The sequence below is a fragment of the Paroedura picta genome, chromosome 7 (assembly GCF_049243985.1).
Source record: "Paroedura picta isolate Pp20150507F chromosome 7, Ppicta_v3.0, whole genome shotgun sequence".
Classification (NCBI taxonomy): domain Eukaryota; kingdom Metazoa; phylum Chordata; class Lepidosauria; order Squamata; family Gekkonidae; genus Paroedura; species Paroedura picta.
This window is the reverse complement of record NC_135375.1, coordinates 17,714,637-17,739,126: the sequence shown is the minus strand read 5'-3', so window position 1 is coordinate 17,739,126 and position 24,490 is coordinate 17,714,637. Positions and strand designations below refer to the sequence as shown.

Genomic DNA, 24,490 nt, shown 5'->3' with positions numbered 1-24,490 from the left:
GCTTTGAATCTACAATAGTTGCTTACTGTAACTCTGCCCTGAAACTGCTGCATATGTGATGCTATTGCATTGTTATATACCAAATAGGGCTGCTAAAACTCTAGTGGGGGTGGGCAAAACCCTTGCCCCCAGTTCCCATTGCCCATGAGCACTACAAGCAGAAGGAAGACAAGAATACATTTTAAAAAGGCAACATTTCCCATGGAGCTATGTCACTCCCACGGAAAACCTGAAAGTGACATGGGATAGCTCTAGGAATAACCAGAAACTCAGCACTTTTACTATAGAGCAGGGGTAGTCAAACCGCGGCCCTCCAGATGTCCATGGACTACAATTCCCAGGAGCCCCTGACAGTGAACACTGGCAGGGGCTCGTGGGAATTGTAGACCATGGACATCTGGAGGGCCGCAGTTTGACTACCCCTGCTATAGAGTCTCTGGCGATTCCTAGAACTACCCGTGTCATTTCTGTTGATGTTGTTTATTAACTGGAAGTGACATGACACTACAGCCAGCATCACAGTCCTTTTTACCCCCACCCACAACCCTACCAGTAAAACCCTAAAACAGACAGATTTAAAAACAAGCCAAGTAGGGTTTCATTGGAGCCTCAGGTTTCAAGAGGCTTCTAAATACAGAAATATAGCTAAAATTACAAAATTACTTCTTGCTATGGGGACTATTAAATGTGGCATAACTAAGGGCCTCAACTGGTATTAATATGGCCCAATGGTACAGAATGCTGCAGGCGAAAAAGAAGGGAAAGAACGAGATGACGCACGTAGCCCTCTCGGTACTGCCTGGAGATAAATGGGGTTGTGCAAAGAAATTTGTATGCAGAACTTTAACTCTTTGGCAAGAAATGGACCGCGCGCACACACAAAACAGGGCAGAACTATGACAGTATGCTCACGGCTGGCTCTTACTCGTCAAGAACGAGGGCTACAAAGGAGACCGTGTATGAAATATCTGTACCATTCACTACAGACTGTGCTATCTGGCTGCCATTCCCAATGTGGGAGAGTTCACCATAAACAAGGGGGGGTAAGAGGATTAACATGAAGCTTTCAAATGGGTAGGCACGTTGTCAAACAAAATTCAAATCCGGTAGCACCTACTTAAAACGTCCAACATACTGGCCCACAAGAACAACAATAGGAGATGAATACACTTTCGTCCCCTCTCTCGTTCTAAAGAGAAAGAGACAGCCTATCTGAAATTGAATTCTGGTTGCGATTTAATCATTTAAATGCTAACAATTGTAGGTTTCATACGGCTTTGTTGATTTTATAGAATGTTATATGTGTTATTTATTACTGTGGTTGTGGGCCGCCCAGAGCTCCTTGAGGAAGAGTGGCATACAACTGAAAGAATAAATAGATAAACAAAATAAATGACCAACAAAGATGATAAAAACTAGCAACACTTTCCAGGATATGAACTGTTGTGAGTCAAAACTTACTTCATTAGGTATGTATCTGAAAAATTCAAGTGGGTCGCCATGTTGGACTGAATCAAAGTTTTACTCAAAGTATAAGCTTTATTTATTCATGGAGGACAGATCTATCAGTGGATACTAGCCATGGTGACTGAGGAGAACCTCCATGTTCAGAGTCAGTGAACCTCTGAACTCCAAAGTCACAAGGCAGGATTAGGTGAAGGTTTTGACCTCGATGCCCTGTTGTTGGCCATCCAGAAGAACCTGTTGGCCCCTGTGCGAGATAGGATACTGGACTAGATGGACCACTGGAGTAGATGGAACACCAACACCTCACACATGATTCAAACCCAGTAGCCCTTTAAGGACCGACGGGATGTACGCTTCCTCAGATGCCACTCAGAAAGTGAGCTTGGACTCATGAAAGTTTTTTATAACAAAAACCATGTGCCCTCAAGGCGCAGGTGACTTATGACAACCCCTGATGATGTTTCCCAGACAAGAGCTGAGGAGAGGTGGCTTGCCATTGCCTTCCTCTGCACAGCAAGCCAGGCGTTCCTTGGTGGTATCCCATCCAAGTACTCACCACAGCCAACCCTGCTTACCTTCTGAACCTGGACAAACTCAGGGTAGTCTAGGTTGACAAGACCTTGGGAAATTTTGTTGGTCCTTAAGAGCAGGGGTAGTCAACCTGTGGTCCTCCAGACGTTCATGGACTACAATTCCCATGAGCCCCTGCCAGCAAATGCTGGCAGGGGCTCATGGGAATTGTAGTCCATGAACGTCTGGAGGACCACAGGTTGACTACCCCTGCTTAAGAGGCTACAGGATTTGATACATGTGTGAGGACTTAGTGATCCATCTAGTCCAGCTTCCTCTCTCACATTGTGGCCAAGCAGTTCTTCTGGAGGGCCAATAAGGCATCGAGGCCAAAACCTTCCCCTAACGTTGCCTCTGGGATTCAGAGGTTGACTCCCCCTCAGTCGCCATGGCTAGTAGCTACTGACAGATCTGTCCCCCGTGAATCTTTCTAATCCCCTGTTGAAGCTGTCTATTCCTGTGGCCATCACTACATCGTCTGGCAGCAAATGCCACGTTTTAATCACCCTCTTGCCATGTATTTCTTTTTGTCCCTCCTGCCCAAAATTTTGTTGAGCATCTGCTTTACATGCTCAAGGGTACCCCGTTCAAACCATGGCATGTGCAGTTAAAAGGACAAAACAGTAGGCGATGTGAAAGATCTCCACCAAAAACCCTGAAGAAATGCCAATGCTCAGAGTAAGCTGCCCTGACCTTGAGGCACCAATGGGTTTGACTTCGCACAAGACATGGTCGCATGGTCGTCAGCTGCCCTGTAGGCTGCAGAATGGCAGCATCCTCCCAAGAACATCCCCTGATCTCACACACGTACACACAGAAATCTGCGCTGCAAAGGATTCTGGGAAAGATATGGAGGTTAGGCTTTGAGGTACCTGAAGAGAATTGCAGAGGGTGACCTAGCTCATAGACATACAGTGCCTTGTTCCAGAGCTCCTTCAAGGCTATTTTTAACTGTACAGCTCATCTTTATCCATAAGATGAGATAAGCGAAGAAAGCAGGGAAGCAGAGAAGGACAGTTTATCTTCTCAGAGGTGCCTGCATCAGGGCTAAATATACCCCTACCTCCTTTTAAAAAAAACACACACACAACAATAATTTACGCCATTTGTAGTCTGTTGTGCTCGCCGGATTTCAAGGCAGATTGCACAGTGCGAGACAACTGAATCAACAGGAATCGGGGGTCCCACAAGCAACGCAGTAGGGTTTGAAAGGCAGAAACCTGAAAACTCAGATGGAATCAAGCTCAAACAGGGCACAAGGATTAGCATGGCACATTAAACGGTGTAGAAATTGCATGGTTGGCTCAGAAGAAGAGTTGGTTTGTATAACCCTGCTTTTCACTGCCCGAAGGAGTCTCAAAGCAGCTTACGATCGCCTTCCCTTCCTCTCTCCACAACAGACGCCCTATGAGGTAGGTGGGGGCTGAGAGAACTCTGACAGGACTGCTCTGTGAGAACAGAACTATCAGGACTATGACTAGTGAAAGGTCACCCAGCTGGCTGCATATGGAGGAGCGGGGAATCAAACTCGGCTCGCCAGATTAGAAGCCGCCGCCCTTAACCACTACGGCAGGCTGACTCATAGTTATAGGAACAGCCAGTACGTGCACTACACAGCAGCATATCTGCATAGTCCCTACAGAAACACACATGAAGCAACATTATACAGGATCAGGCCCTTGGTCCATCAAGGTCAGTATCGTCTACTCAGAATGACAGCGGTTCTCCAGGGTCTTATACCTTCCCTTCACCTGTTACTTGGTCCTTTTTACTGGAATTGCCAGGGACTGAACCTGGGACCTTCTGCCTACAAAGAAGAAACTATTCCACTCAGGCACAGCTCACCCTTATTCCTTTGCCAAAGCATCTTTTTGAAACACTTTTTGACGATATAATCCAACCACCTGTGCAAACAAAATATCTACATAAGACCTATACTGACAAGCGCCGGCCAGGTATGTGGTAAACAAATATATCACATTCTAATATGCATTTCCACCAACACGTTGTACTTGATCCGGAATTCAAATCTCCAGGTATTCTCCGGCTGATTGCTGATTATCCTAACTATGCTTCTATGGTCCAGCTGTCTTCGGAAGTCATCTGCCAAGGCGACCAAAGCTGTTTCCACTCTGTGGCCAGGTTGGAAGCCAGACTGGAATGGATCCAGTACTGATACATCATCTAGATATGCTTGTAATTGATTTGCAGCTGCCCTCTTCTTAACCACCTTTTCTAGAAATGCTAGATGCCAGACAGGACGGTAGATGGTGGGGGGCTGCAAATCAAGCGATATCTTTAGGGGATGAACCACTGCTTCCTTTAAGCTCCCTGGGAAAACAGGGACAAGTTTATTATCTCAGTAGGGACGTGGGGCTAATCCCTGTTTCCACATGATGTAGGGTACTATCCTGGCCCGCTCCAGGGCCTGCTGCAGATTAGGCCCTCTTTTGGCACGCACTAAGCGAACGCGGGAAAATCCGCGTTCCCTTTTCACACTGTGAGGGTCAATGGAGCCTGTCCTACAGCAGGACTGTGTGGACAGGAAGAGCCAGGCCTCCCATGCAACCCCACCTTCCTGTCAAATAAAAAACTCCCCCCACACACACACAGCATAGCGGAACCTGTCTTCCATGGCTGCGTCCCCCAGGAGGGCATATTTCAGCAGCGGACCTGGTGCCCCACTGAACTGTGTCCCTATGGGGGACAAAGAAAGCTACGGAGCTTACAGCTTTGTAGCTATGCATCGTTGGCAGCCTGGCATGGCCACTGCCATGCTGAATCAGGCCTAAAGAGGTTTCCCAATCCTCTCATTTCCCCCTTTAATGAGCCACAGTGGACAGGGATCCAGAGAGCAAATGACTGGCCTCACTGAATCCAGCACCTGCCTCTCCCAATCAGACTTCCCTTTGTTTATGTGGCAGTAGAAGGATAATTCTCCAACAGCTTACATCTACCAGCCACCTATAACCATTGGATAATGTCCGAGTCCATCTATCTAGAGAACAAATGGAAAGAGAGGGACCCAAACCCCAAACAGTTTAGGGGTGGGGGTTTCACCCCCCAAAAAAACTCTCAGCACCATTGGGCTCCATTTAATTTAATCCCCGCAGGGTAAGTGAGAAAACATCAGGGCTGCATAGCATTTGAAGCTACGCAGGTCAAGCGACACTGCGGAATGCGGCAATACTGGTATTTAGTAAGAGCCTCCACCTACGAGGGATCAAGATAAACCACAGCTTGGATGGTAAGCGCGGAAAAACAGTTCCCGGCAGTGTTTTTGGCCTAGGTCTCACTGAGGCAGTAAACCAGAGCCTAGGGTTGCCAGCTCCGAGTAAGGAAAAATCTGAGAAGAAGGAAAGAGCTGCGTTATTTGTACCCAGATTTTTACTATCCAAAGGAGTATCCAAGCAGCTTACAGTTGCCTTGGCTTCCTTTCCCTACAACAGACACCCTGTGAGGTAGAGGTGGGGCTGAGAGAACTCTGAGAGAACTGTGACAGGCCCAAGGTCACCCAGCTGGCTCCATGCGGAGGAGGAGTGGGGAATCAAACCTGGTTCTCCAAATTAGAGTCCAACACTCTTAACCACTACACCAAGCTGGCTCTGTGTGTGTGTGTGTGTGGAGGGCATGGTTTGAAGAGGAAAGTCACTTCAGCAAAGTATCATGCAAAATCCATCCTCCAAAACAGCTGTATTCTCCAGGAGAACTGATCTTGAGCACCTGGAATTCAATTGTAATAGTAAAAGATCTCCAGGTGCCACCTGAAGGTTGGCAACCCTACTCTCCTGGCATGTGAAAGGGGTGTGTGTGTGGCAGGGGGGAGGCATGCACAATTCTTTCCACATTCTGCTAAACTGGCTGGCAGCCAATGGATCTTCCTGAATTCATCAAACCTTTCAAAAAGCCATTTGTCCATAACAACATCCTGTGAGAACATATTCTCCAATTTTAAAGTGGGGCGTGAAGGGTCTTCTTTTTGTTTATCCTGGCTCTGCAGATAATAAGATTCACTGGCTGTCTGGAAAAAGCAGGAGACATGCAGTACTTTCACTAACATTATGTCCGGTACCAGTAATCCGTCTGTGTGCCTCCATGGGACCAAAGAAAACTATAAAGGATCTTTATGAGCTACCATTAATCTGAAAGTACAGGTCACTTGAGTGACCACTGCCCCCTTCCCCGGAAATGTGGTAATGTTGCTATAAACCAGCATAATTGGGCAGAGTATGGACAGACCCTAGGGACAGAAGACAATTAAATTGCATTTAATATCAAGGAAATCAAGATTTATGTGGTATTTAAAATGCAGAAAAATATCTGCAACTGGCAGAACGTATAAAATCAACACAATGCAGAGGGGAAGTATTCTAAAAGTGCAGTGCCTTTATTAGTGGTGCCAACATCTAAGTGAGGAATTAAAATTTCCTGGAATTACAACTAATCTTCACGCTACAAAAATCCATCCCCCCAGAGAAAATGGCTCCTTTGCAGGGTGGACTGCATGTCATTATAGCAGGCTTTCTCAACCAGGGTTTGTTGACGGCCCTGGAAGGGTTTCCCGAATGGGTGGGAGTTAATTAATTTTTATATATTTTTAAAATTTGTTAAACATTTATTGGGTGATATGACCCTATAAGGTCATGTCAACCCACCCACCCCCTCCCAAAATAGCCAATGAGGGGCCTGGAGGGGTGGGAAGTGGAGGGGTCCTGGGTGGGCATGTCCACAGCTCTGCTTCCCAACCATATTCTGCATGATTCTTCCACTTCTGGAGATTCTCAAAGCCTGAAGAATGTTTCAGGGGTTTCTCAATGGTAAAAAAAAGTTGAGAAAGGCTGCATTATACCTTGCTGATGATGTCTGTCTCTCCCCAAACCCCTATTTTCCCCAGGCTCCAACCCCCAAATTAGACCTGGTGTTTAGAAAAGCCCAATCACTGACCAAAATGGAAACCATTACGTAATGTGCTACTTCAGACTAAGAATGTGGAAGGTTTTTGGAAAAGAGGCATATAAATCTTCCAAATAAATGTTGACACGGGCCCTGACCCGGATAGCCCAATCTTGTCAGATCTCAGAAGCTAAGCAGGGTCGGCCCTGGCTAGTATTTCAGGGGGAGACCTTCAAGGAATGCCAACTGGGAAAGGAGAGGCAAGAGATAGAAAACCACTTCTGAACATCTGTTGACTTGGAAAACCCCTAAAGCAGGCTTTTTCCTGAATGCTGACTAGGTAGTTAATAATAATTATTGTTTTAATTATCAGATATTATGACCATATATTTCTGGCACGACAGGGGTGGAGGTGACAGATGGGCCCTATTTATGCAGGCTCCCTTTGGTGAAGAAGAGCAAACTGGTAGCGAGGACAGGTTCTTTTCACAAATCATCTGAAAATATTTATCGGCTGTTACTTTCTGGGCAGTGGGAGTGGCCTGGCGACGTCATATCTGATGGGAGTGTCTGGATGATGTCACTTCTTGGTGACTTCTGGGGGTGTGGCAGGAAGTTGTGGCCTGCTGACATCACTTCTGGGGGTTTCTCGAAGCCCGAAAAATATTTCAGGGGTTTCTCAATGATAAAAAGGTTAAGAAAGGCTGCCCTACAGGGTTGCCATAAGTCAACTGTGACATTACAGTATTTTCTACCATCACCACCAAGTTCACCTGGAGAACCCCCCCCCCCACAAACACACACACACACATACACAATTTCAAAAGAAGAAGCAACTAGAAGCAAGGCTACACTGGAATACCACATTTTCCTCCACTTGGAATCAATGTTCCCCCAAAAGGAGAGGCAGAAAGATGTCTTTATCCAATGTTCCAAGGAGAGAACATTAGCCAAACTTAGCAAGGGAACAAAGCCACACACCAAAGTCTGGACAGATTAACATTTTCAGATCAGATCTAAATACATAAAAGATCTGAGCTCAGCGGCTCTCAAACAGTCTCACAAGATTTTCGAGCGATGAGCTTTCAAGTGTCAAAGCTCTCTTTTTTCAAATGCCGGTTAAGAGTTTCGACTCTTGAAAGCACATATCCCAAAAATCTGAAGGTTGTCTTAGGTGCTACTGGAATTTAGCTGCTGTACTGCAGACCAAAATAGTTACCTTCTGAAACTAAGCAGAGCCCTGATCTTGCCTGATTACCCAATCGTCTGTAGCCCTGCTCACACATTACATGTATGTGCATACGTCAACAGATGTTTTCATCTGTTTCTAAGAAAAAGACAATGTGTATTTAGTTTACAAATAAGATACAGGACCATTATCTGGATAAATGCATAATTACAATCAAACATTCAACCGAACATGTGAATTACTCAAGATACACATAAAGAAATATCAAGCCTACACGTCTTTGAACAGAGAGTTATTAAAATGTAGAATTGGCTGCCAGAAGATGTAGTGATGGCCACAGAATTGCATCCAGTTTCAGGAGAAAAGTTGCTGTAACCTGATTAGATTATGATTTTTTTTTAAATGCTAGCAAACAAAATATTTTCCACAAAATCCTCACCTCTTTCTCAGGCTCATACATTTTGGAGAAATATATTTCTAGGGGATTGGGGGGATGCGCAATTCCATTCCAATGAGATCAAATCCACTGATAACAATATCCAGTTGGAGATTCAGTTACTTCTGCCGTGCTGGCTATGGAGACCAGCAGCCCAATCCACAAGTGAGCGATGTGAAAGCCAACTGAGCCCCGTGGATTTCAAAAATCGATTGACTGAGCTGTGAATAACCCAGCAAGCTACGCACAGCATTTCTCTCACAGAAGCGGCCGCCCAGTAACAGAATCTGCATTTAGTCTTCTGTAAGGTATTTGCTCACACTTTTTCAGACAAGTTGGCTGTTTCCTCTGTTGTCAGCAATAAAGGGAGAATATAAACTGCAAACCATCTTGACAAATGTCAAGATGAAAACATCCAATGAATGTTTTTCAAGCAGATGTTGCTAGGCCAAAAATCTTAAAGGCACAAAATTTCCTTAAAGTAGTGGTCCCCAACCCCTGGTCCGGAGACCGGTACCGGTCCGTGGATCAGTTGGTACCGGGCCGCGGCTCCTCCTCCCCGGCTGCTGCCTCGGGGGCTGCCCTGCCACTCTGCCATCGGCTCACCTTGGTGCTCTCCAGTGGCTACCATGGCTGGGGCTCCCCCTTGGCAAAGCACTGCGCAGCTACTGCTGGCAGCAGCCGCCAGTGGACAGCGGGAAGTCAGGGGCACCGGCGGGAAAGCAAGTGGACCAGGGAGGTCAGGCGGCGGCGACGTCCCTCGGCAAAAGACTACCCCCCCCCCTGGGCCTCAGTAAAACTGTCAAGCATTGATCGGTCCCCGGAGATAAAAAGGTTGGGGCCTTAAAGGAAAGCCCAAATCAGATTTTTGTTCCTTGAAATAGGTAGGTAGGTAGTAAGCTCTTTGACCAATTATGCTCAGGGTGGAAAAGGCTGGGAAGGCAGCAACAGGGCAGCAGGGCCAATCCCCCATTATGCACGACATCGCCGCCATCCAGGCCGCCTCCCAGCCCTGGCCCGACTTAGGACCTCGGATCTTGCTGCAGCCACCATCCACGACCCTGCCAGGCCAGCCCCAGGCATAATGGAAGAGGTGGTCCTTTGGGCCCAGTGCCTCCCCTAACCTGCGACATCCCTGCAGAGACACCAAACGTCCAGTTCAGCTTTGCGGTGCTGCGGAGCTAAACACTCCCACGACCGTGGGTTAGCAGCATGCTGCTCTCCTGCCATTGTGTGGTGGGGCGCCCATGCCCCCCCCAAACCCATTGCCACCATGGTGCAGCATAATAGGCGCTTCTAGCTCCAGCATTGTGCATACACACACATAACGTCGGGGCAGTCTGCGGGCGCCGGGGGATTCCTTCCCCGTGCATTCTCATGAAGTGGTAGTGAATGCCACCCCACCGCGAGGAACCAGCAACAGCCCAGCATAGCCGTTGGTGTGCATAAACAGTCCTTTAGAACAAATTTAGAGTCCAGTGGCACCCTTAAGACCAGCAAATGTTTATTATTCAAGGTACGAGCCTTCATGTGCACGCACACTTCCTCAGATACAATGTCCTATCTGATACATGCTTATACCTTGAATAAAACTTTGTTGGACTCTAAATTTGTTCTGCTGCTTCAGACCCACAAAGCGACTCATTTGGATCTACGCTCTTTGAACATACCTTATTGAAATTGTTCTGTTGTTGTTGTCCTATGGAATGTCAATAAAGAGAATGGATGGATGGATGGATGGATGGATGGATGGATGGATGGATGGATGGATGGATGGATGGATGGATGGATGGATGGATGGACGGATGGCAACAGGCAAATGGAACCAGCAGGAAATTCTGCAAGCTGCATTTCTGCAACCAGCGTGGAAATTCACCACACACAAGAAAGGCAAGGTTTCAAATAAGTGATATCTTCCTTTGGGGGGGGGGGGTCTGTCGATTCTAAAGCAGTAGCTTTTAAAGTTTTATTAGAATGCGGTGACATATTATTATACAGTCCCACCACGGACATGTGCTTCCAGTGTTATACAACTCTTCCATTCATTTTCTCTTTTGGGCTGTATCAACAGGGGCATCACATCAAAATCACAAGATGTCATAGTCCCATTGTATACGGCACTGGTCAGACCACACCTGGAGTACTGTGTTCAGTTCTGGAGGCCTCACTTCAAGAAGGACATAGATAAAATTGAAAGGGTACAGAGGAGAGCGACGAGGATGATCTGGGGCCAAGGGACCAAGCCCTATGAAGATAGGTTGAGGGACTTGGGAATGTTCAGCCTGGAGAAAAGGAGGCTGAGAGGGGACATGATAGCCCTCTTTAAGTATTTGAAAGGTTGTCACTTGGAGGAGGGCAGGATGCTGTTTCTGTTGGCTGCAGAGGAGAAGACACGCAGTAATGGGTTTAAACTTCAAGTACAACGATATAGGCTAGATATCAGGAAAAAATTTTTCACAGTCAGAGTAGTTCAGCAGTGGAATAGGCTGCCTAAGGAGGTGGTGAGCTCCCCCTCACTGGCAGTCTTCAAGCAAAGGCTGGATACACACTTTTCTTGGAGGCTTTAGGGTGCTTAGGGCTGATCCTGCGTAGAGCAGGGGGTTGGACTAGATGGCCTGTATGGCTCCTTCCAACTCTAGGATTCTATGATTCTAAACAGGGACTCAAACGCCACTAAAAAAAACTCAAACGCCACTAAAAGCAGTGATCACTGCAGCCTTCCTTATGAGCACTTTTACTTAGCACCTGTACACAAAGGGACACCACCCTTCCCCTCTTCATTGGCCGCCTCCTGTATTGAGCACTTTCTTGTATTACGCATGTGCTCTGATAAATTGCATGGCTGTAGAGAAAGATGTGGGGGGAAAGAAACCTTAAAGCAGTGGTTCTCAACCTGGGGGTCGGGACCCCTTTGGGGGTCGAACAACCCTTTCACAGGGGTCGTGGCAGGGCAAGCAGCTTGGCCATGGGGACACCATCCACACAACAGCCTTGTGGGGTAGATCGAGATAGAGCGTTTGTCTGTCTGGAGCAGCAGAAAAGAGCGAGATCAGCATGGTGGGAGAACTGAACTGAGAAACCCCAGGGGAAAACCAATTGATATACAATCATGAACCATGGATCTTCCCGCCATTGGTCGGTTTCGGTTTAATTTCTGTGAAAGAACCCTTGCATAATTTTATGGTTGGGGGTCACCACAACATGAGGAACTGTATTAAAGGGTTGCGGCATTAAGAAGGTCAAGAACCACTGCCTTAATGTTTGGATCCTGTTGGCTCCTTGGCAGCCCAAACAAAACCCAGCATTTGAAGGGCTGATACTTTATCAACACAACAGAGAAAGAGGCAGTTCACTACTACGGAACTTATCAGCGTCACACCCTGAAAGCAGCATTTACACATCTTTACAGGGTTTGTTTTTAAAGGAGGCTTATGATGCCTTGCACTGTTATCCCACGGGGAATTGAGCCACGTGACGCGAGAGGTTATAGCATGGCAGCCAAAGAGCTGTGCATTAAGGTAGAGTTTCATGCTTAAATGCACGAAACGGGCCCGAGATTAACATTAGCAGACATCTAGAGAAGAGGCAGATTTGAGCAGAGATACTTCAGGGTGCAAATTTCACCCTCCTCTCTGAGCTTCAATGAGTTCACGTGGCTGAAAGCAACATGTACCAGCTCTCGTTATGCAACCGGTTTCATTATGCACACAAGGAGAGGGAACACCACAATTCGGTTTCACCCAAGTTTACCGTCTACCAAAAGGCCACAGCCAGTTCTGGCTTGCTTTCACGTGTGCCTGGCACAAGGCTCACATTTGTAAACACACGGACTTCACCTTCATGTCCCTCATTCATATTTTATGGCTTACGCTAGCTACGTTGCATGAATGTTCTTTCTGGATTCGGTTCAAGGTTCTCGTGATAACACTGAAGACCATTCGTGGCCTGGTACGGGATTGCCTCTCTGCCTACACCCTCAAAGACCATTATGCTCTCCCACCTCCACCTTTCTGAGGGATCGCCTCTCTGCCTACACCCCTCAAAGAGCCTTACGTTCTACCACCTCCATCTGTCTGGTGATCCTTGGCCCCAGGGAAGCCCTCTTGATCTCAACCTTCTATGGGGAACAAACAAGTAAAGACTCTGCAGGGAGATAATGTTAGCTTTAAGTAATGTTAGTGTTTTTATGTATTTTTACTGGCTTTATTTATAACTAGAATCATAGAATCATAGAATTGGAAGGGGCTACACAGGCCATCTAGTCCAACCCCCTGCTCAACGCAGGATCAGCCCTAAGCATCCTAAAGCATCCAAGAAAAGTGTGTATCCAACCTTTGCTTGAAGACTGCCAGTGAGGGGGAGCTCACCACCTCCTTAGGTAGCCTATTCCACTGCTGAACTACTCTGACTGTGAATTTTTTTTCCTGATATCTAGCCTATATCGTTGTACTTGAAGTTTAAACCCATTACTGCGTGTCCTCTCCTCCTCAGCCAACAGAAACAGCATCCTGCCCTCCTCCAAGTGACAACCTTTCAAATACTTAGAGGGCTATCATGTCCCCTCTCAACCTCCTTTTCTCCAGGCTCAAAACTAGCTTCAAAGCCCGTTCCTAAAAACGGGCCTTGAAAGGGTCAAGCCAGGCAGCATAAGGCTCGAAGGAAACGCGCCTGGCCTCGACCAGGGCCAGGGCCTTTTCGGTCCTGGCCCCTACCTGGTGGAATGAGCTCCCGGGTGACCTGCGGGCCCTGCGGGATTTATCAGCTTTCCGCAGGGCCTGTAAAATGGAGCTCTTCCACCAGGTCTATGGTTGAGGCTGGGGTCAGCGAATCAGGGACATCGCTCTCCCCGCCCCCTAGGAGTTGGAGTATAACTGGGATTACAGCATAACTGGGATCACCTGCTCTCTAGCTGGTCACACAACGGGCAAGAACTGCAGTGGAGAAAACGTCCTTCCTTTTCCAGTAAGGATTTCCGACCCAGAATACACTGTATTTTCTCAGATATGCCAAAATGCACCTCAGCACATATAACAAACATACTCGGTGCATTCACACGCGCTAAATAATGCACTTCCAATGCATTCTGAATCCACTTTGCGACGGGATTTCACTGTGCAAAATTGCAAAATCGAGTTGCAAACAATTGCTTAAGTGCATCGGAAGTACATTATTCATCATGTGCCAAAACATGACAGCCATAGACAAAGACAACTTTCAAAGGGGATTATATAGATCAATGGAGGATAGGTCTATCAGTAACTTCTAGCCCTGGCAGCTAAAGGAAACCTCCACTTTCAGCCTCTGAATTCCAGCACCAGGAGGCAAGATCAGGGAAACACCTTGGCCTCTGTGTCTTGTTGCTGGCCCTCCAGGGGAACTGGTTGGCCATTGCATGGGACAGAATGCTGGACTAGATGGACCACAGGCCTGATCCCACAGATCTTCTCATGTTCTTTGAAGGCCTTGGCCTCTTTGCCCTGTTGTTGGAGTTCTAGAGCACGTGTAGTCCAACTGCGGCCCTCCAGATGTCCATGGACTACAACTCCCATGAGCCCCTGCCATCATTTGCTGGAAGGGGTTCATGGGAATTGTAGTCCATGGACATCTGGAGGGCCGCAGTTGGACAACTCTTCTTTTAGAGGAACTGGTTGGACACTGTGTGAGATGAGAACTATGACAGGCCCAAGGTCACTCAACTGGCTACAGGTAGAGGACTGGGAAATCAAACTCAGTTCTCCAGATTGGAGACCACTGCTCTGAGCCACTTCACCAAGCTGGCTCTCCACATTGAGACCGACAAGAGCTCTGTGGCGTTGTGGGCAAAGAAATATACTCTTCCAATACCTGAAATCCTTTTAATTGGAGAGGTCTGAAATGAACACCTTCATCCCTCAAAGCGTGAACTCGAACAATGAGCAATAATCTGTACTTGTAAACCACAAAGCACCACCCTCCTCCCCACCCTACATCCCACAGAATCACCTGCAAAGGTGCTCAAGGTGCATATCCAGACCACTGTGTGTAGATAAAGCCCTTCAAGTCTGAGGTTTTAAGAGGGGAAGGGACACATATATCAGGAGTCCAATTTCTTCCCCCACTTGGCTGGATCCTTGTGAAGATAAAAGAAGGGAGGGGAAAAAACCTTCTCTTTGCAGTGCCCCACCTTTCTCCCTATTAAAAATGTTGTGTAATACGCTGCTTATGGAAATATCTCAGGCTACATGCAAGTTCTTTATCAGGCACGTGCCACTATAAGAAGGAACGTTTTGGTGCATTGGGCTACACACTCTTAAAGCAAACGTAACCAAGAGTAAGAACATAGAGCTATTATTTTTAAGGCTGGTTAGGGTTGCTTCTAGATAGGCTAAAGCTTGAGAGATGAAGACAACAATGAATGTGTAGATCAGGTCCAAACGTACTCTTCCACTAATGTTCCGTCGCTAACACAACTAGTACAGAGGAAGTTTGCCGATTCCCTTTTCCACATGCAGCACAAGATATTTCCACAACAATTATATGGAAAGGATGCAAAAGAAAAGGAGGGCCTACATAGTAAATCACCTATATCAATGGTGGCCACAATTATAGATGGCTATGAAACAGTGCTAAGGGCACAGACTGGTAAGGCAGCAGACACGCAGTCTGAAAGCTCTGCCCATGAGGCTGGGAGTTCAATCCCAGCAGCCAGCTCAAGGTTGACTCAGCCTTCCATCCTTCCGAGGTCGGTAAAATGAGGACCCAGCTTGCTTGCTGGGGGGTAAATGGTAATGACTGGGGAAGGCACTGCCAAACCTCCCCGTATTGAGTCTGCCATGAAAACGCTAGAGGGCGTCACCCCAAGGGTCAGAAATGACCCGGTGCTTGCACACTGGATACCTTTACCTTATGAAACAGTGCTAGATTAATGAGGGACAGGTCCATTGGTGATTACTAGCTACGGTAATTCAATAGAGTCTCCATAGTTAGAGGAAAGAAATATGTGGATACCAGTGCTGGGAAGGATCCAAGAAGTCAATCATTCACACAGCAGCCTGCTCGAACTGGGTTGCAAAGCTGCCTAAACCCAAATCCTTGAGCTTCACTCTAGCATGCCTCTTTTCAGACATCTTACCCTCAAGGTCAAGGTCACAAGGACAAGGTGAGAGAAGAGCCATAAGCCTGGAAGCAAAACAATCCCATCTAACTTGGGCTGTTTTAACAGGCCTCATAAAACTCAGTAAATAGTCATCTTGTTCTCACTATGGATGGAAGCCGTGGATATGTCAACAAAACATGCACTCGTACCCCACTGTTATGGAAACGGCTACCGACTGAAGTGGAGAAAAGGGCAGTGAGGCCAAGGTGCAGAGAGAAAGACACAAAGAGAACTTGTTCTCCCACAATGCTAAAGGTCACATTACTTCCCAAAGATCTGGCCGGAGCAGGTTGAACGGCTGGCCTCCCCGGATGAGCCAACAATGCCCTGGAGTATCCAAACATTGGAGAAAGCAACAGTCCCCAAGGCACCTCTTGGCCAATTGCTTTGTTGTGCCTTCCACAGCTTTCAACAGCAACAGTCTGTCATTTCTCAAACATGAAAGCCCTTGGTTCTCTTTAGTGGGGCACTTTTGTTGTTGTTAGGTGCGAAGTCGTGTCCAACCCATCGCGATCCATGGACAATGATCCTCCAGGCCTTCCTGTCCTCTACCATTCCCCGGAGTCCATCCAGTCACCTCATTCTCTGTCGTCCCCTTCTTCTTTTGCCCTCAATTACTCCCAGCATTAGACTCTTCTCCAGGGAGTCCTTCCTTCTCATGAGGTGGCCAAAGTATTTGAGTTTCATCTTCAGGATCTGGCCTTCTAAGGAGCAGTCAGGGCTGATCTCCTCTAGGACTGACCGGTTTGTTCGCCTTGCAGTCCAAGGGACTCACAAGAGTCTTCTCCAGCACCAGAGTTCAAAAGCCTCAATTCTTTGACGCTCGGCCTTCTTTATGGTCCAACTTTCGCAGCTGGGAAAACCATAACCTTGACTAAACACACTTTTTTTGGCAGGGTGATTTCTCTGCTTTTTAGGATGCTGTCTAGATTTGTCATAGCTTTCCTCCCCAGGAGCAAGCGTCCTTTAATTTCTTTGCTGCAGTCCTCATCTGCAGTGATCTTGGAGCCTAGGAAAATAAAATCTGTCACTATCTCCATTTCTTCCCCATCTATTTGCCAGGAATTCAGAGGGCCGGATGTTAGTGGGGCATTGTATGTTGACAAATACAGGCTTCTTATTGGCTTAGGAAACTTTTATCCCGTCTTCCGTCCAAGGAACTTACAGCACATTCCTGGATCACCCCTCCTGCCATTTTAGTCTCACAACTGTGTGAGATACCCAAATCTGAGGGTAGTGACTGGTCTAGGGTTGCCAGCTATGGGCAGGGGTCATACCTGGAAATTCATTTGCCGGGATTGGGAAGGGGGTGGATCTCAGCAGGGTATAATGTCATGGCATCCACTTGCCAATTTTCTCCAGGGAACTGATCTTGGTTTTCTGTAACACTTGGAGAGCCACAGGAGGTGGGGAGCCCAAGATTGGCCATTCAGTCAGCTTCATGGCAGCATTCTGATCGGAATCTAGGTCTAAGGTTGGTAATTTAAGGCTTCCAAATTCATGGAGATTTCAGTGGAGGGGTTACAGCCTGGGGAGGGCAGGGTTTTGAGGGGCAGATGGACCTCAGCAGAATATAATGCAATACAGTCCCCCAGAAACATTAGCCAGATGCCTGGAAGTAGTGATGAGATGGCTCAAGCAGAGTCTGAAGCCCAATCCTTCAAAGACGGAGGTCCTGTGGCTGGGGAGGAAGGGTCCATGTGAGGAAGTGCATCTGCTTGTCCTGGATGGTGTGCAGCTCTCAATAGCTCACTCTGCCAGGAACCTAGGCGTGATCCTGGATGCTTCCCTCACAATGGAAGCCCAGGTCACAAAACTAGTGTGGCTGGCCTTCTACCACCTCCGCCAAGCCAAGTTACTAGCGCCCTACCTGGCCTCAGAACACTTGGCCACAGTGACCCAATCAAGGGTCACCTCTAGACTGGACTTCTGTAACTTACTCTACTCAGGCCTGCCCTTGGCCTTGATCCTGCGGGGGGGGGCAGGGAGAGGGAGCCGCGGTGGTTGGGGACCACTGCTCGAAAGGAATGTATCACTGAGAGAGCTCTGACAGGACTGCTCAGTGAGAACCGCACTATCAGGGCTGTGATGAGTCCAAAGTTAGCAGCTGGCTGCATGCAGAGGAGGAATCGGGAATCAAACCTGGCTCGCCAGATCAGAAGCTGCCACTCTTAACCACTTCACCACAAAGCTTCGTTTTTCTGATTGCCTTGTTCCGTGCAAAAGTCAAACAAACAAATAAGCAAAGAAACTTGGCACTGACCCTGATAAGCAAGAAAGCTTTCTTAGCAAGTAGTTGTCTAAGTTTGGGAGCTGCTACTGTCACCTGGAGGCTTCTCAGCACCCTGAGCCTTCTTCCTGGGCTTGGCTGGAGCAAATGCATCGTTTCAAGTAAGAGAAACCAAACAGAGAGCCCCAAGGCAATATGTAGCCCTTGGAGAGTACCATCTAGTCCACCATCTGCAAACCAGGAGTCAAGAAAGTTATAAGAGGAGACCTGCACCTTTGGCCTTGGGACTATTCAGTATTGGGGGCCAGAGGCAGATGAGATGGGCCCTTGAAACGGTCCCTGCCATCCTGTCCTTCATAGGACCTTGCTTGGAAGCTGTTCACCAGCCAAAGGTCTCCACTGAAAGCTGCTGAAGCCAGCCCCCGGGAGCTTTGCAAGGGCATGCCAAATTCTGATATATTGTGAACATTTGGGATTCCACTAAGATTCTAACATTTTACAGGCAATCAGCGCTCTCCCTGCTCTAATGAAAATTACCTGCAAAACAGGTTTGCAGCAATCTTGTGGAGTGTGACATCCCGATTCCCTTCATTAACCGGCACACGTTCTGATAAGCTAACACCTTTCAACTTCGTAAGTGTTGGTGAGTAAAAGTATTCACCCTGGGGTTTCTGGAGAAGGATCCAGGGATGACAGCTGGTCATATTACTCATAGTTTCTCTTTGTTTATTGTTTAAATACATTAAAGGGTTTTAGATTTCCTCGATGGCCATCGCCAAGTTTAAGTCCAGTGGATCTTTAAGACCAACAAAGTTTCATTCAAGGTGTAAGCTATGTCTTGGGAAGCGTGCATGCACTTGAAAGCTCGTACCTTGAAGGTGTCCGCAGACTCAACATTTGTTCTGTTGCTTCAGACCAATGTGGCGACCCACCTCCAAGTTGACACTCTTAAGACTTCTTTGTTTGCTTTGAAATCTGATCTACAAAAGGCTAAAGGGACTGAGATCCAAATGAGGCATCTCAGTTTTACTTCTCCAGGACTGCTTGATTAAGTTCCATAAGGCTTCCGCCAAGGGAGCAATTTGCATAGAGCATCCCTTATTTAATTAACAAACAACTGATTCAATTGAAACCCCGAGAATTCTCTAATGATTAGCCTTAGGTGACTTGCAGCAGTGTTCAATTAAAAACTACCCCAACTTATTTACATGAATATTTATCCTAGAACATATTTACGATATCCTTTCATCAGAAAAAAAAATATCAACAGGGTGTGCAAAGCTTAGCAGAAGATTTTTAAAAAGGCCAAGACTGATGCTGCAAAATCAGGTACAAATATATATGTTATCACTCAGTTAAATATCCTCAAAAGCCACTACACATTTTGCCAGGGGGTTTCTTCAGGGGGATCTGTTCGTCTTTCAATAGTTCTTCAAAAAAGAGTATTGGCTCAGTTAAGAAAGTCCATGTGTTGTGGAATGCTTAACAAAGTATTTCTTTAATTAAAATTAACCACTTTGTATAGCAACCACCAAATACTACACATATGCAACAGAGCTTGCAATTTTAAAAAAAAAAACTTAAAACATATAATTTAATTTAAAAGACAGCTTTTCATGGGGAGCAGAAAGCAGGGCCATTTAAGCCTGTTTTCCAGTCACCATGGGAAGCAACAGGGAGAAGAAGGCAGTGGTGGTTTAAATGGCTCCAAGCAATGGGAAGTTGAAAGTAGAGTTTAAACTAAACAGCTGAGCTGTCCAGAGCTCCCAGCTGCTCAGCTGTTTCTCGTGAAGAGCAGAACCCCTACTTTTTGCTCTTCATGAACTGACACCACCGCAAATTGCGCCAAAAATTTGTGGAAGATCATCCTGGTTCTGCAGCTCATGGACTTCAGTTTGCGAACATCCAAACATGTTAAAATTTGTTATGCACTTAAGTCTTCTCATAATACAAACAAAGTACAAACGTCTCAGTTTAGTCATTATAGCTTCTAGGGCAAGCTTTCTCAACCAGGGGTTCATGAAGGGTTTTCTGAATGGGTGGGAGTTAATTCATTTTTAATGTGTTTTTTAAATTTTGTTAAGCATTTATTGGGTGATGTGACCATATATGGTCATGTTGACACCCTCCCCCAAATAGCCAATGGTAGGTCTAGAGGGGGTGGGAAGGGGAGGGGCCTCAGGTACACAGCTCTGTACACAGCTCTGCTTCCCAACCACAATCATGGTGGTTGGGAAGCATAGCTCTACACAATCATGCCACGTCTGGGGCTTCTCAACACCTGAGGAATGTTTCAGGGGGTTCTCAATGGTAAAAAAGCTGAGAAAGGCTGTTCTAGGGAGAGTTCAGGTTTGATTGGATATAGAACCCACTGAATTTACTTTTAAACGGTTCACAGTAAAATGCCACATGTCAAATTAATCAACTTTCTTACTATCTGATTTCTAAGTCAAAACCTCAGATGGTCAACCGTTTGAAAGGGCATTCTGAAGAACAATGAAAAAGACAAAGAGATCCTTTTTTTTTTAAATTGCAAGTGTGAAATGTAAGAGAATCCTTTATCCTCAGTTCTATTCCAAGCTTCTGAAACAAGAGCCAGATTCTGTCTTGCTATTTTTACTCAGATCAAATTCCCCTGCACAAATTAATGGGTTTCTCATTAAGAATGAACTGGAATTGTTTATATCCGAAACGCACTTCCTTTTAGAGCAGTGACCAGGAAAAGATCAGTTCCCGCCTTCTAAACATTTTTAATGACACTCATCCCAAATTTGGCACATGTGTATCTCTCACACTTGGTTAGCGTGAGTATCCATCCCAAGGACAAAATGTACAGCAACAACTAATGAGAAACTTCAAATTGCTGCATTTTAAAATTTACCCACCTAGTTATTTTGAGCGCCTGACTCACCATCATGCTTGATAAGGTGCGCGTGGGGAGAAGAAAACCTTAAAACCGCCTCCGCATAAAAGCACTGAAATTCTGTGGCAGGGAAACCCAAGTTCCTTTGCTCAGCCAAAGAAATACGAAACATGTAAACACTTACTTGGCGTTTCGTAATTAAAGATCGGGATTTCATGACTGTGAAAAATTAGAATGCTTTGCCTTGGAGGGAGCCAGGGAAGACACAATAGGAAGGGAGACGTAGCTTACAGAAACCTGGATCTCGAAACCAACAAAAAAGCACTACAAGAGACAGCACGGTAGAGTGGTTATGACAGGAGAACTCTAATCTGGAGAACCAGCATTCCGCAAACATTGGATAATGCACTTAATATGCTTTTCCAGATGGACTTTCCTGTACAGAATCTAAAGTGCATTGAAAGTGCATTATCTAATTTGTGCGGAATGGGCAGGTTTGATTCCCCACTCAGCCTCCACGTGAAGCCTGCTGGGCCGGTCATGGATCTCTCTAACTCTCTCAGCCCCACCTCCCTCACAAGGTGCCTGTTGTGGGGAGAGGTGACTGTAAGATGCTTTGAGACTCCTTAAAGTAGAGAAAAGACCACATCTGGAGTGACTATGTATGAATGTAAACATGTATGTATGTATCTATGTATTAATTATTTGTTATGCTTATATTTATTTATTATGCTTATATATCACTGGCAGTCTTCAAGTAAAGGTTGGATACACACTTTTCTTGGATGCTTAGGGCTGATCCTGCGTTGAGCAGGGGGTTGGACTAGATGGCCTGTATGGCCCCTTCCAACTATATGATTCTATGATACCACGCTCTCCTGCAGCTCAGGGCAGGTTACATGGAACAAGGGAAAACATGGATACTGTGTGCAATTCTAGAGGCCTCCTTCAAAAAAGGATGTGGACACAACTGAGAGGGCGCAGAGGAGAGTGACAAGGATGATGTGGGACCTGGGGACCAAGCCCTATGAAGGAAGGCTGGGGAATGTTCAGCCTGGAGAAGAGGAGGCTGAGAGGGGTCAGGATTGTTCTCTTGGAGTATTTGAAAGGTTGTCACTTAGAGGTAGGGCAGGGAGCCATTCCTGTTGGCAGCAGAGGAGAAGACTCACAAAACTGGGTTTATAATCAGTTTAGAATGGTACTGGCTAGATATCAGGAAAAAATATTCACAGTCAGAGTAGTACAGCAGTGGAGGAGGACACTTAAGGAGGTGGTGAGCTCCCCCTCACTGGCAGTCTTCAAGCAGCAGCTGGACAGATACATCTCATGGATGCATTGAGGAGAGGATTGGACTCTATGGCCTGCATGGCCCCTTCCAAATCTATGATTCTATTCTGTGTAGAAAGAGAATATCCAGCCTCTTTTAGTTTGCATGCTTACTTGAGTAATCCACGTACCTCACACATCTCAGTTTCAGTTACAATCCTAGCAAAAAAAACAAATTCTGGGAAAGATGCACAACAAAATCCTCAGTCTAGTCTCCTTTTCATTAAATATAGTAATAATAATTTAAAAAGTCAACCCACTATATTGTAGCCAGCTTCCTAGTACAGATATCGCCTATGCCATCATCAGCCACCAGGGGGCACAGCCCATCCCATAACTATAAAGAAAGGTTTTTCTTTCTTTTTAAAATATTCATTATTTCAAGAATTGGGAGAAGGGACTCAAAGGACTGTTCTAGAGTAAGGGTCAATCCACATATTGCTGGATACTATGCTACTGCTGACACCGACCAATCATCTCTGGATTTTCCTACAAGGACAAAACAAATCCGGAAGATGATGCTCCTGAGAAGGTGGTATCTTCGGACATGGCACTACGAATTTTATTTAGTGACCACGTCAGCTGAAAGCCAGAACACAAAACAGAACATAGAACACCAACGTACAAAAATCCATCATGCAAAGTAATAAACCTTTTAATTGCGTATCGGTTGCTTTTCCCTCCAAAACATTCTCTCTGAATATCGTGGCAACCTATGCAAAAGCCACGCCAGGGCCCTGTTAACTTTACGGCCGATTGTTACGCAACGCGCATATATGACAATGTACATACCTAGCTCCGAAGATGTCCTTTTTGGCTAGATCTATCCCAGCAACAACTTTCACTCTGAGGATGCGAGATTCCTCCTGCAGGGAGGGAGGGAGGGGAAAAAGAACAGAAAGTACAGCCTTAAAATAGATCCACAAACTTGTGCAGACAAGCACAAGAAGAATTACAAATGTTCCAGCAAGAATATCTCCAACATGAAGGACGCATTTCTACAGAGAAGACTCTGCAAACAATTCTCCACCGTGTAACGAAGAAGGGGAGAACTGAAGAACAGGTCCAAGGCGGCCATGTTGACGCCAGGTTAATCAATCACTCTTTGACTAGCCGTCTGTTTTACATCAAACACCTGGAGGATGGGGGCTTTTATCTATCCCCACCATCAGTAAAATGCTGACCCAGGCCTCCCTATCCAAGGCGAAAATCTTTTCCGGCTCTGTTATTTACACGAAAAATGCTTTTTTTTTTCAGAATTCAAAGGGGCTAAATACACCTCTGGCATACCGGCTCTGCTTGGCACACAAAGGTGAGAAAGAGATTAATGGCTGAAACCTGAACCGCAAAAAATGCTTTTAGACCTAAATGGCCTGCTTCCATCAAAAGCCAACGGGCCTCTAAAAGGTGCAAAGCATTAGCAAAGGGATGCTTTCCACCCCTGTCCTTTTGTGAAGGATATTTGATATCACTTAACTCAGGGGAGGTAAGCTTCAAGATGTCATGCCTTTTAATACAGACAATCATTTCCCCACCCTGGGCACAAAACAGATGTGGACAGAGGATTGCCAATTTGACATGAGTTATTACCGATTTATTAGGAGGGGACAAACGGGAATCATCCTGACTACAGTGGGACCCCATGGAAATGGAATTCCAGTACTTCCTTTTTCTGAATCACCGTGTCGCCTCTGGCTCCCTTTCCCAATCTTCGGTCCTCTCTGCTGACCTTTGGAAGCTTCTCCTAGGGCAATCTGCATCTAGTCTAGTCAACTATAGGTTCGATACCAACACTTTGTGCAAGTAAGTTGTGCCTCTGAACATTTTGGGGTGCCAAAGGATCACCTTACTTGAGAGAGCATCCAGTTCTGACGTCCGGCCTTTCCCTCATCTGTCCCTCAATGTTTTATGCATGACAAAATGTAATTTTTACTAGGAGCCAAGCCCGTTGCATTCAGGAATACAACGGGTGCTAGATTGGGTGTGTGTGTGTAAGAACTCTGTGGATGGCCTCTCCTTCCCCCAAGGACCTGGAAAGGCTGCAGGCCCCTGGGGAAAGGAACTCACCGGCAAGGGCAGCTCTCACGTGGCAGGGTTCTGCAGCCTCCGAGCCTCGGAAAGAAGTGGAAGGAGGAAGAGGTGGGGGACAGAAGGCGATTGGCTAGCCGCTGGACAGACAGGCAAGCCAGTTGGAGGAGGAGGCACTCAGGGGCGGGATAGCCACCCTGAGTGGGTGTTAAGTGCTGAGTGGCACTTAAACCATGAGACAAGCTCCTCCTCCAAGGCCTTACCAGAAATATATTATGAGGAACAGATTTATAACTGGAACCAAGATGAAAGACAGGATAAAAATGCCGAGGACAGATCTTGAGGTCTGCGGC

General features: G+C 46.4%; 1 protein-coding gene across 5 annotated transcripts in view; it reads right to left on the bottom strand.

Annotated features, from left to right (window-relative positions):
• NEDD4L (NEDD4 like E3 ubiquitin protein ligase) overlaps positions 1 to 24,490 on the bottom strand; it is a 312,252-nt gene that overhangs the window by 196,589 nt on the left and 91,173 nt on the right. For all 5 annotated transcript variants that reach the window (XM_077346870.1, XM_077346875.1, XM_077346874.1 and 2 more), the window contains one exon: positions 22,902 to 22,975. In XM_077346870.1, coding sequence (XP_077202985.1) covers positions 22,902 to 22,975 — 74 coding nt within the window. Of the gene's footprint in view, positions 1 to 22,901; positions 22,976 to 24,490 lie in introns of those variants that run through there.